A 13,596-nucleotide genomic window follows, 5' to 3' on the forward strand; every position below is an offset into this window, starting at 1 on the left:
AAATGATGGATGTATACAAAGATAAGGAAACCCTCAAAATCTGTTAAGAGAGCGAAATTCAAAAAGGTGGGAGATACTAGTTGATGGATCTGTAAACGGAGAAGGAAATAATATAGTTGGCAGTGGAACTGGAATTGGATGACATCAAAATAACTAGTGACTCACAGTTGGTGATCCGCCAAATAATGGGGATATATAGCGCGAATGAACCATCATTACATAAGTACAAGCTACTCGCCGAAGAGCTATCAGCAAAAATAAAGAACATACAATTGAGACACATACGCAGAAAATACAATATATTCGCAGAAGCTCTGGAATTCCCCGCACTAATGCTAGTGGATCCCACCGCTCAATATATAAAGATTAAAACACTTTGTTTCCCGTCAATCAAAAAAGAAGAAGAGGCAGACGTAATGATGGTGGAAAGCGAAGAAGGATAAAAGAATGATAATGATGAGGATTGGAGATCACAACTTCATTCATAGTTGGAGAAGGGAGAAGTACCAAGGAACAGGTTGGAAGCACAGAAGTTAAAAAGACGTGCGACAAACTCTGAATTAAGAGAAGGTGTACTCTATCGAAGATCATTCCTCGGGCCCTCTCTCAGATGCTTGACACGAAAAGAAGGAATGAAAATCCTAAAGGAAATATACTATGGAGATGCCGGAAACCATAACGGTGGAAGATCATTGGCATATAAAACAAAAATGCAAGGATACTATTATCCTTATATGCATGCAGATGCGAAAGAAGTATCTAGGCGATGTGAAGAATTTCAAAGACATGGGAAAAGAATACATGAACCTGGAGCGGAATTAAACTCATCAACAAGTGTTTGTCCCTTCGCGAAGTGGGGGCTTAGACATTGTGGGTCCATTTTTGCCAGGATCGAGGCAAAGATGATATCTAATTGTCGCAACAGATTACTTCACAAAATGGTCAGAGGCGAAAGCAGTTCAACACATATGCGATAAGGATATCTTCACCTTCATATTCGAGAATATCATTTGCAGATTCGGAATCCCTGTACAGATGGCGTATAATAATGGAAAGCAATTCGAGGGCGAAAATATAGAAATGTTGTTGAATGCATTCAAAATCCAGATTGGAAAATCAACCCCATTATATCCGCAGAGTAATGGGAAAATCAGAGGCGACTAACAAAACGTTCGCGGATGTAGTAAAGAATAAGTTGGAGGGACACAATAAAGGATGGTGCGAACAGGTCTACAATGTTTTATGGGCGTATCGAACAACACGAAGAGAAGCTACAGGAATGTCACCATTCTGTTTAACATATGGAGTAGAAGTTGTATTACCAACTGAAGTCATCATACCAATAACAAAGAAAGAAGCTTGTGAAAAGAATCTAAATACAGACTTGATACTGGCAAAATTAGATGACTTGGAGGAAAACAGGGAAATTGCTTTACAACACATGGAAAATTATCAAAAAAGACTAGCAAGAGAATATATAACAAACGTGTCAAATAAAGAGAATTTAAACTAGGAGAGATGGTATTAAGATAAATACCATCTTATCAAAAGGGAGGAGATGGAAAACTGGAGAAGAAACGGGATGGACCGTATATAATAAAGAGAATTGTGGGAAATGGAGCGTACGAGTTAATAGACAAGGATGGAAAGAACATGGGGAGAAAACTTGATCATCCATGGAACATAATGTATCTCAAAAATTATTATCCATAGAGCATCTAGTAAACTAATGTGTGCGAAAGAAGAAAAAGAAAATTCACAATGTACACGCGAAGATATGAATAAAAAGGAAAATTTCTTCTTCCTCAAAATAAGGATCCATAAAAACATACAAGCAGAAGAACGAGGCAACGATAAGACCTCATGAATAATACCTCAATAGGAGGCAATAAAATTTAAAACCTCTAATTAGGGAGGCTAGGCATCCAATTTTGGCGTGCATCCTAGTTCTCATATGTGCAAGAGGCAATAAAGATAAGCCCTATCGCGCGTCATAATTGGAAAAAACCTAGTAATGCATGGCTCGGGAGAAAACCATACCAACCCTGGAGCCTGAGTCATGGATATTTGGGGAGAAACAAAAGCCTATCTGGTAGAGACTCCTTAGTTGAAAGACTAAGGTACTAAGTTCTCTATCATGGAGTGTAGAAACTCATTAGGGAGTCGCAGTACACGGTTGAGCCGAGGGTTCTGGGGGCGTCTGGAGCGTACCTCGCCGCTCTTGGAAAGTCCTGGATATGATACACTCGGTCCTCAAGAAACCCCAATTAGGGTGCGGTCTTGTAACCATAAGCCACATCGGCTAAGGGATAAGAGCCGCGAAAACAACTGATTGTTGCATCACTGGATGGGAGAGCCCACCCTAACCCGGCAGGTGTACGCTTCCTTGAAAGGGCAATCAGGGGGAATATAAGGACGACACCCTCCATTAGGGAGCTTAATTGTGTCAAAGACGTTAATATCACAAGGATTTTACTCACGGGAGTTATTAGACTTGTCGTATTAACACATTAATATATCCTGCAGAGGCAATAATACGAAAGATGATAAGGTAGGGTCAATGGGTAAATACGCGAAAACGTAAAGAATTCTTACGGCTCTATCGCACGGCCAAATTATTATCCTAAGGCAAAGATAATCCCTATTAACATAAGAGGCTGGTAAGTAAGTTCTTGAATGATAGAGCTAGATTTTGAAAAACCCTCATCTTGAATAAAGCGGAACCGAGAATCCAAACAGTTAAAAACAACATTTACCGTTGGATCCAGTTGAACGGAGATCTCACTCCTAGCTAATCTATCTGGAGGAGAATTGCTCAACAACTTAACGAGAGACTCGCACAAGCGAAGTTGAGATGGATCATTGGAAGACGAACGTGCGAGATGGACAATATCAAGAAGAGGTCTTGTTCCTGAACCAGCCACATCAAAGGCACATGCTTCAGAAGTGATAATTTTTGCCCGAGATGAAGCAGTTGTGCGAAGAGGAGAAGTAGTCAATACGATACTCGTGGAAGAAATAATGGGAATTTTATAAAGTACCTCTGTTTTGAAATGTACACTTCAAAAGTACCCCCGTTTTTTACAATTTTCTAGTACCCCTTTTTGTTCAAAAGGCAAATTCCATCCAATTAAGTGCTAGGTGGCAGTTATCTTTCAAATTAAAAGTCTTATTTACCCCTGAACTACATTTCCTTAGTAGAGGGGATAAATGATTCGACGATCCTGAAAGAGGGTGTAACGAATCTGAACTAAGCTCTGCGAACCTGAAAGTGGTGTAACGACCCTGAACCGGGCTCGTCTAACCGGAAAAATACTGTAGAAGATTGATTCTCCACCAACCAAAACCCCAAAACATTTGGGAATGATGAACCCTTTCGGGGAACGATGAAACGAACCTGAAAATGATAACACGATCCTGAACCGAGCTCGAAAAATTGGAAAAATGATGTAGACGATAAACGTACTAACAAGTAAAGGGTAAAGAAGTATACTTTAAAGAAAGTAAACTAGTGTTGACTAACTAGGATGTAAAATTAAACAGTTGGGACACTTTAGAAAATTTGTAAAAAATGGGGGTAACAAAAAAAACAAGGTCAATAAAACGGGGGTACTTTATAAATTCTCCCAAGAAAAAACAGTGGCAGTTCTCGAAGGAGAAGAGGTAGGAAAATCCATAGGTGCGGGAATAGTATAAGCGAAAGAGATGGGCATATCTCGTAGAGATGCAATAACTTCCTCAGTATAAAAAGTGATAGCCTGAGTGGCTACAACTAATTCCTGGGAAGAAGAAATCGTTCTTGAAGAGAAAAAGGGATTCAAATAAGTTAAAGGGATAAGATCCTTACAAGGATTCTGGACGGTATTATCCGTAGAAGTGGAATATAATGAACATGCGATAGTGTTCGCTTGAGAGAAGTAGTATATGGTGAAGATGTAGTAGTGTTCGCTTGAGCAGAAGCGGCTGTATTCGTCTGAATGGGAGGGGCAGTCCCACCAGAAAAAACATGTTGTGTGGAACTAGGCTTCTTTTTGAAATTATGTAGAGCCATGTGAGTATTAATTGCAGGAGGTTGCTTGTTTCTTATAGGTTTCTTTTCAATCTTTCTCGCATCATCCTGCAAATAACAATGCAGATAAGAAACAGAGGAAACAATATTGTTTAAAGGGAATAAGGTGTTTATTACTACCTTGTTATGCGAATGATTCCTCTTGAGAGATCCGTCATCTTTGGACCTTGAAGAAGAATTAGGGTTTGGAATGGTGATACGAGATCCAGAGGAAGGAACTTTGCTGAAACAGCACCAGTATGGGAATTATCAGAGCAATGACAGCAACAGAAAAAGAAACACATGAAGAACAACAACAGAACAATAATGGCGGCGTAAGAGTTATGAATTATGAATCAAAGACAAACTATAAAATACAGAGAAAACAATAGAAGAAGTAAGACAAACCTTTGTGGAGAATCCATAGAATGCCAACACTAGCAGGAAGAACGAAGATGAAGATTCAGAGAGGGCAAAAGTGAAAAAGTTTGGTGAAGAAGGAAGAGCAAAGAAAGGTGAATTCCTCTCTCCAGATAGAGTTAAATAGGAAAAAAGATGACCGGTGGAACCAGATGGAAGAGGAGACGTGTTAGTAAAAAGTGCGAAGATGAGAACGTGTGAACGGTTACACTGAAAATCCGGAAACTTGGTTGAAAAGAATATGAAAAGTTAGTAGGGTGCGGCAAGTATTACACAAAGGCACGACGAAGTGACTATTAAGAATTTCTCTCATCGCTCTTTCTAGAATAAACATCGCTAAGAAAAGAGGCAAAATGTAGGGGTAAAATATCGCACACGTAGTTATTATGCGAAGTGGTGGTATTATAAAGGAGCCAACTCACTCGCACATAGCATACCCCAGATGACGGAGCTGATGACGTCACAAAGTCACGAGTAAAGTGTGGAAGATGTGCAAAGTTTAAGAACACGTGCGAGAAGATCCAACATAAGCGTGTGAGAACATCACACGTCAGATCCGAAAATAGGGGCTTTATTAGCTGTCCTCCACTATGTAAACTCCTATATATAGGACCAACCACCACTGTGTTGAGGGGAGATCTTTGGGAGAGTTGAGATAGAACTTTAGGAGAGAGAAAGTTATTTGCTTCCCAAGTTAAGGTTTTGTCTTACTTTTTTGTATAGACTTCTAAACTTAATAAAATTCTTCTAAGTGTTCTTCATCATAATTTCATGGCTTGTTATATAGATTATCAAAGGGGTGTAGTTGTGGGATTTCATGCAACTACAACAGTGGTGATCATTGCAAACCTTGTCAGCAAAGCGTTGAGACTGCTTCACATATGCTGATGGAATGTTCTTTCTCAAGGGAGATCTTACTATCCATCCCTGGAGCTAGTAGAAGAACTACACAAAGAGATAATAATTCTGTAATTGAATGGATTAGCAGCTGGTTCGTAGATGAGATGAATGATTTAGATGATGAGTGGGTGGTTAAGATGGAAGATGGTCTGGGAGATATGGAAGGCAAGATTTAGGTATGTGTTTGAGGATATCAAGCCAAACCCAATCACAATATTTAGAAATATTCAACAACTCAACCAAGTAACAGGCAGGAAGATGAAAAAGAGGGTTGCTTGTGAAAAGAGCGTAGCCATAAGCAATATATCAGCTCAAACACATTGGCTACCACTTGACACTCCATTTTTTTCTATATCTTGTGATGCTGCTTTTAAAAAACTGATTTGAATCACTCTAGTATTGGACTAATACTCTGTAATTTTGCAGGACAATTCGAACAAGCTAAGTGCATCTATGCAGATGTATACTTAGATGTGGAGCGTGCTGAATGTGAGGGACTGTTACAAGCCATAGAGTGGCAGAAGAGCTCTACTTACAACATGTATGTTTCGAACATGATGCACAATTTGTGGTAGAAGTAGTGACTTAAGATCTGGACAAAGCAGCTTGGGAGAATCAGTCTATCATTCTACAAATTAGGACTAAACTATGCAGTCATCCATCATGGAGATCCTTTGGCTAAACATGTTAGGATTTTCAAAGTCAGTAGGACATGGAGGGATTTCCCACCAAATTTCATTGCTAATGTAATGCAAGAAGAGAAAAACTATGTACTCTCATTTCATTAAGCAATAAATCTCATCATTTTGCATTAAAAAAAAAGAAGAGAAAATAAGAGCAAGTTTATTGTATTCTTCTTAATATTTTAATTTTTAACCACACAAAGTCCAAATCGTTAGTAAAACCCATCCCGGACAGAGAAAACAAAGAGGGCATGCAACAAACACAGGCAACGGCACCTATGAGATATGGAGCCCATACATATCTATTCCCAAGTATGATCGAAAGTGCAATGCTAAATGCAATCACCACACAAACTACTGACACTCTAAGACACTTAACGCCGAACTTCAGCTTATTTGGGATTATTCTCGCAAATGTTGCTTCTGAATGCGTCATACCGAAGGCAGATAAGAACACTTGAATTGAGAAAGTTGAAGAAAAGAGAGCTAGAGCATCTAACACCATGAATATAAGGAATGACTTCTTTCCCAAGAATAGTGGCTTTCCTTTGTTAGCTTGATTGCTGTCGCTGAAATTTCCACCAGGTACAGTGAATGCTGCCGCAAAAGCAACTGTAGCTACCAGAGCGGCCACTATTAGACATGATTCCGATGTACGTAAAAAGTATGTCTCTGCTTTTTTCACTAAATCTTGGTGCTCCCGAGTGAAAACCTCTTGAGGAGTTTCTCCTTGATTATTTCTCATTTTTCTTAAAGCTGGTGGTACCCTCTTTTCCACTTTCTTTGAAAGATAAAAAAAACCCAGAAAACATTATATATCTACACACATTTGATAGTAGAAAAGCTTGTCTAGAATACCATATTTTCAACAGAAGTGTTATATTATGGTTTTATAAGGAGTAAAAACAGTAGTAAATTGAAGAAAATATATATGTACCTTAAACCAATAAATTTCCCTTTGCAATTGAAAGACGGGACTACTTTCCAGTCGAAAAGGAGGAGTAATTTTCGCAGCAACATGTAAGATATTACCTCCATTTGAATCTACTGTTCGAGTAGTTAAAATCTTCTCATCTGCGTTCATGTGATCGTACAAGTAATCTAATATATTTTCTTGTCTGTTTTCCACCGCTATTTGGAATATGTTTTTCCCCTCGTGAGGAATCCAAATATGATCCGGATAAGTTGAAATGCAGTTTTTTACAATTTCAATTGAACCTGTTTTTGCCGCAGTTTTTGGGAAATTCGAATCCAAGAAAAAATGATACATGTCTTCTTTGGTCATGCGCCAAATTTCATCAAAAATCATATTTACCAATTCCGGTACGAAAATAGAAGATCTGAATTGTTCCCTGCGAAGAGCTGAAAACGAAATCAATCATTAAAAAATGTGGGTAGCCCATTGCAAGGGGGATTAAAGATGCTGGAAAATGAAAATTCAAAAATTAATCATGTTTTTCTCGGTAATGATTGTAGGAGGCATGCATACCTCTATCTTCTGGGGTAGGATAGAAAATTTTCTCGACTAATGTAGGATTATCCGTAAATTTGTACTGCTGAGTTTCTACAAAAGAGCAGAGCTGCAGAGATTATTCATTTGCGAAGCATGCCTTAACAAGGTGATTAATATTAGTTAGCATTCAATTATATATACATATATACAAACACATACGTGATAATTGAAAATACAGTGTCGATTGTCGAGCAGAGGCTGGCCTTCGCACATAACCCTTTTCTGCTAGAACATCTAGCATAGTGTTGCCATCGTCCTCTCGTGCAATTGCTAAACTTGGGTGTTCACGGATTAGATTATATACCACTTCTGTAAATATTAAGTTATGAGATCAAGTATCATTTCGGTTATATACAATATTGTTCTTAATAAACTTTTCCTAAGAGTAGAGGATTTGTATAGATTCACATGCATTTACGTATGAATATAAATATAAATGGACTCAAACATACCGTATAAACCAGCACGAGTTAGACTGCATATAAGATGAGCTCCCAGATGACCTTCAAAGGAACTTGAATCTTCATCTTTCATAACGCCACATAGGAATCTAATGATCTCACTATGCTCTACACTGACATGAATAGCTCCATTGAGTAGCGGATTTAACCCCTTTTTGTTACAAATACTTGTTAAGTTTTTATTTTCTTGCACCATTACTTTAACAGCTTCATCAAGCCCAGCAACAACAACAAGATGAAGAGCTGTATTACCATCATAACTCTGTTTCATTTCAAGTGCTTCTTTGGGCATGAGCTTGACCAGGTTTCCCACAAAATCTGAGTTTCCGGCACTAGCTGCAATATGCAATGCAGTCCTTCCGCATACTGTGATTGCAACTTTCACTGAAGCGGGATGACTAACTATAAACTTTTCCGCAAATTCCCAGTCATCATACATTGCAGCATCTAATAAGGGTCGATATGTATTGAAGTCGTCGCTTTCTATATGAAGTTTTAAAAAGTTAGCCAGCTTGGACATGTTTTCTTACATCGGTCACCCAGAATTGCTTACTAAGAAACAGAAAAAGAACAAAAAAAAAAAAAAAATTGCACTTTTTTAGACCCTTCTTGTTTTACACAAACATCCATGATTTCTTTCTTTAGTCTTATTTTTCCCCTACACGGCTTTTTTTCTCTTAATTCACCGCCAGACATCTACTTTAACCGGTCGACTTATGGACATTTTCAACTTATAGACCAGTTTTCGAAAGATTTTGACACCTGGTAACCATCTGGTTGGGATTTAAGGAAGGTGCAAATTTTTTGATATACCATCTTTCCGATTCACATAAGACCGGCATACAGATAGTTTCCATTGATGCAGCTAGTACAAACAAGGACACAGAGCTAGTTATATATCTTTCCCATTTTTTGTTTCATAAATTCCGTGGAAGATGTTTGGAGTCTTGGCAAACTAATGGTTTGATATGGGCAATCAAAATAAAAAAATTATTAGTGATTGGGGGAACGGAGGTTTTTTTTGTTGTTGTTGTGAAATTCACCTGAAAATCGGCTCTCCGTCCAATAAATCTCACTGATAGTAGGAAAGCTTATTTCCTAACTAATAATTTAATAAGGTCGTGGAGGTTGAGATCCGAGTTCGTAATTACTAATTACCTGCAGGCTGATTAAAACTGCGAACTTGCTCTATAGAAATACAGGTTTCCCCTCCATTGGCCTGATGCGCCCTGCTTTCCATGGTCTATCTAGTCTTTGCTGCTGCTGCTGCTTTTGTTAAGTTTTCTCACTAACTGCTTACCCTGAAGAGAACTTAGCAAAAGAGAGAGAAATACTTTGTAATCTGAAAACTCTGGTTAACAAAACTAGAGAAGAGAAATTATATATATGATGATGGTCATCAGCCAAACTTTTAGATGTTTATATCAATTATGTAAAAAAGTCTTCATAATATTAAAAGATTGTATTTTAATATGCAATTATTAGTTCTATCTGTGTGACCGAGTATTTCATGCATGATATCATTGGTGTTGATTATAGTCTGTCCGACTTTGGACACCCTAGGATAGTTACATTCACATTCCTTGATTTAAGTAAGGTTGCAAATTCTTTAATGGGAAAAATGGCAACTTTATCTCGCGAATAATGGTGCACATATTTGCGTTTCATATTAAGAATTTGACAAGGAAGGCGCATTTGAGTTCGTAAGCTCTAGTGGACATTACCATACAATACGTCAACACGGAAGAGTCAAATGAAACATGATCGAGAAAGATTCCATACGTGACAAATGACAACGTCGTTTCATATATGTGCCCAGCGCAGCGTTCATCTTTGGGCATATTCGTTCCAACCGAAAATAAAATAGGATTGGATTGGATTTGACCCGATCTTTTTCCTATTCAGCAAGAGCTGGAAAATGGTCTGAAATCCGGACTGCACGTCCACTGGAAAAATGATGGAATTTAGTTAAAGAGGTTTACCCGGATTATGCTGGAGCGGGTTTAATTTGGAGGGGCAGAAACCATCCTACTCTTGCTGCGCAACACTGGAAGTTTTTACAAGAAGATTGTTGTGCAGCCTTGGATAAATTTCAGGGAAGATTTATTACAAGGCCTCTTGCGAATAGATGGTTCACTTGTTGTGCAGGGAAGATTCTCTATTGCATTGTCCTGTTGCAAGACAAGTATATTGTAGGAGTGAAATATCGCACATTCATTATGTATGCGAAGTAAAGGTCATCTAATATAAGCGAAGATCATCGCACATAGTAAAATTGAGATGACATATTTGATGATGTCAGCATAATCACCAGTAAAGTGTGAAGATCTGTGCGAAGTGTAAAGTGTGCGAAGTTAAGAGAATGTACATGAGCGATTGTAACGCATAGTGATTCCGAAAATAAGGGATCTATTAGCTGTCATCCACTATGTAGTACCCTATATAAAGGGAGTGCTATCATGTAATGGGAGAGATCTCTTGGAGTGTGTTAGACAAGAAATTAGGAGAGAAAAAGTTTATTTGGAGAGCAAGTTAAGCCTTTGTCTTATCTTGTATCCAATTTAAGATCTTAATGAGTAAATGAATGATTTTCATCATGATTTCTTAGTGTATTGTTTAGATTCTTGTATGGATGTGGTTGTAGGATTTCCTGCAACTAAATTTTGGCGTTAGAAACAGCTCGGAGTGATATACCCTGTTGGTGAATTCATTTAAAAATCAAGTCTACAGAATTTTAGATCTAACATTTTTCTTTAAACAATTGAGATTTTCATCATTAGAACCTTTCAATTCTTTTTAAAGTAGTCTTTCATTTGTTAATACAAAAAAGTGATGATGGTACGAATCAGATCTACTGCTGAACGAACAGAGACAACTAGGAGGAGTAAAAGAATTGCTGAAAAAAGAGGAGATGCAATTCCTGAACAACCAGAGGTAGGAGAAAGAGAAAATCAAAGAAATGCAACTCCAATTGGACCTCAGCGTACACAAGAGCAGAACAATGATATTGATTACGATCGAGTGAGTACTCATACTGCGGGAATGGATTCTACCGAAGAAGAGGAACAAAGAACTGGAGATGCAGGAAGGATTGAAGGAAATGAAGAAAATATGACAATTGCAGAACTTAGACAAAGATTGATTGCACAACGACGAAGAGAAGAGGAAGATCGTGCGAACTTGATACGTCAGAATGATGATCTAAGAGAAGAGAACCTCAGATTGCAAGAACATAGATCAAGAAGCGCTACACGATCAATATCTAGGACAAGCAGAAGTTCATCAAGACGAAGTCAATCTAATCAAAGATATGTTAGGCGAGAGCAACCTTTAGGTAATATTGATGAGAACTCACAAGTAGGTGATAATTTACAAGATCAGCGCGACGAGAGACGCATAGAATATGATTGATACGAGAAAACGCGTGAACATCATCACCGACAAGAAGGTCAAAAGAACAATAGACGTCAAAATGTAGGCGAACGATATCGCACACACTATGAGTGAGATAATGATGAAGAAAATGATCCAGAACAAGGGAGAATTCTATTGCATGGTAGAGAAATATTGAGAGATCAATATGCACGCGAAAAAAAGGATGAAAGAAATAATGCTATTCGTGAACGTATGAGAGATGAAAGAGAAAAGCGTAGGAGAAGAAGAGAAGAAGCTGAAGAAAGTGAGATACAAGAGGCCATGCGACAGATTAATCATGAGAATAGATTGAGGCAAGCGAGATTAAAAAGGCCTATGCGACAGGACTTAGATCAAACCATGAGTGAAGAAATTCTCAAAGAAATGGCAGAACTAAGAGAAATGATGATTGCACGAAGAAATGGAGGAAGAAGACAGTTATAGGAGCAGTAGAGGAAGCTGGGAAAACATCCTTTTCAAGGCAAATTCAAAGCGCAATAATACCACCAAAATGCAATTTACCAGTATTCACAAGTATATTTGATAGAAGCACATGTGCAGTACAACATATAAAAGCTTACAGTCGATTTGTGTCGCAATGGGAAGAAAATGATGCAGTGTTGTGTAAGTATTTCCCTACAAGCTTGACAAGGGAAGCTTTGCAGTGGTTTGAAGGGTTGCCAGTAGGGACCATTAGATCATTTTGTCATTTACAGAACGTCTTTTTGGGACAATATATCAGTAATAATATGTCAAGACCAGGGATTGAGACGGCCTTTGGACTTCGCAGAAGGATCAATGAGAGTTTGCGTCATTTAACCACGCGTTGGAGGACCATGTGTAATGAAATGGCAAGACGAGTGGATGAACGAAATCTTATACTAGCTTTTATCAATGCTCTATTTCCTACGGACTTATTATATACACGGATTTTCAGGATAAAAGACACCATAAAAATGTTGGAGCTGCGAGAATTTCAAGAGGAGTATATAGCACTTGAGGAGAAGCAGAGAGATATGGAGTCTTACCCAGTTGCGATACCTAATGCGAATAATGGGAACGCAATTTTACTCCCAAGAATGACAAATGCTATTGCGAGTACATCTCAAGGAAGTCAAGGAAAGAACATTAAGGAGGTGGAACAAAAGCTGGTAGCCATGGGTAGCGCAGATCAAGAAGAATTCGAAAGAGAATATAAAGAAAAACAATTTCAAGATTGTGGAGAAAATAATAAGAGTCAAATAATGGATAACCCTCTAGAAGACTATGGAGGCCAACAACCATATTATAACATAAGATAAGGAACTGGAAAGGTGGTCTGGGAACAGATAAACTTGCCAAAGTTGAATACTACAGTAGACAAAATCTGGGAAGCTGTTATATTAATGGAAGAAATTGCTGAACCACATAATGTAGGAGATGAGCCACCACCAGGGAGAAGGAGCAAAGAATTCTGTGTATATCATCGCTTTCATGGTCACACAACAAGTAATTGTAGAAATATGAGGAAAATCATACTGCGAATGATTGAGCAAGGAAAACTGGATCACTTCTTAGCACAATAGCCAAAGAATTTACCACCACCACCACCAGGAGGAAATGCATATGGTGGGGAGAAAGGAAAGAATACATATGTAATCGAAGTTGGTGCGAAGGCGAAGAACCTAGACTGTAATTCAATTATACATTCCTTCAAGAATATAGAAGACTTTCATGACAACATCTTAAGTCGGGTGCATGCGAGAGACAACGATGGAAGAGAAATATTTAACCTTGCGAAGGTATCACCATTAAAGGATTGGAAAAAGCAGATTATTTCGTTCAGTGCGGAAGAAACACCAGGAGCAGGAGAACCACATGAATGTCCACTAGTGGTGAGGTTAGGGATTAATCCTAAAGCAAAAGTAGAGGATGATAAAGAAGATGAAGCGAATACTTTGGCTATAAATAGAATACTCATAGATCCTGGGAGTTCTGTTGATATCCTATTTTATCATACATACAAGACTATGGGTGGAAGAGATGACGAATTAATTCCTTCAACTTATAAAATTTACGGCTTTAATAGTGCTGCGGATAAGCCAAAAGAAGAAGTGACAATGCGAATTCCTCTACAAAGTCTTCCAACAGAGATTATATTCTGCGTTGTTGATGTCG

General features: G+C 38.2%; 1 protein-coding gene across 2 annotated transcripts; it reads right to left on the reverse strand.

Annotated features, from left to right (window-relative positions):
• Positions 1-6,200: 6,200 nt before the first annotated feature.
• On the reverse strand, positions 6,201-9,395 carry LOC113353242 (protein ACCELERATED CELL DEATH 6-like). 2 transcript variants are annotated; one of them, XM_026596911.1, is made up of 6 exons: positions 9,184-9,395; positions 8,017-8,508; positions 7,724-7,873; positions 7,541-7,615; positions 6,989-7,413; positions 6,201-6,832 (listed from the first exon to the last, which is right to left on the reverse strand). In XM_026596911.1, exons 1-6 carry the CDS (start codon positions 9,263-9,265, stop codon positions 6,212-6,214), a joined length of 1,845 nt encoding a protein of 614 aa, XP_026452696.1. In that variant the 5' UTR covers positions 9,266-9,395; the 3' UTR covers positions 6,201-6,211. The 2 variants fall into 2 exon arrangements, with proteins under 2 accessions (XP_026452696.1, XP_026452698.1); XM_026596913.1 differs by having other exon boundaries at positions 8,017-8,577; positions 9,184-9,305.
• Positions 9,396-13,596: the final 4,201 nt, after the last annotated feature.

The sequence above is a fragment of the Papaver somniferum genome, chromosome 2 (assembly GCF_003573695.1).
Source record: "Papaver somniferum cultivar HN1 chromosome 2, ASM357369v1, whole genome shotgun sequence".
Taxonomy (NCBI): Eukaryota; Viridiplantae; Streptophyta; class Magnoliopsida; order Ranunculales; family Papaveraceae; genus Papaver; species Papaver somniferum.

Excerpts from the sequence above, each read along its gene's own strand:
- LOC113353242 (XM_026596911.1), bottom strand. The coding sequence starts at position 9,265 with ATGGAAAGCAGGGCGCATCAGGCCAATGGAGGGGAAACCTGTATTTCT. Across the intron at positions 8,509-9,183 it reads CAGTTTTAATCAGCCTGCAG|AAAGCGACGACTTCAATACA; the intron begins GTAATTAGTAAT and ends AACTTCATATAG. Across the intron at positions 7,874-8,016 it reads AACTCGTGCTGGTTTATACG|AAGTGGTATATAATCTAATC; the intron begins GTATGTTTGAGT and ends TAATATTTACAG.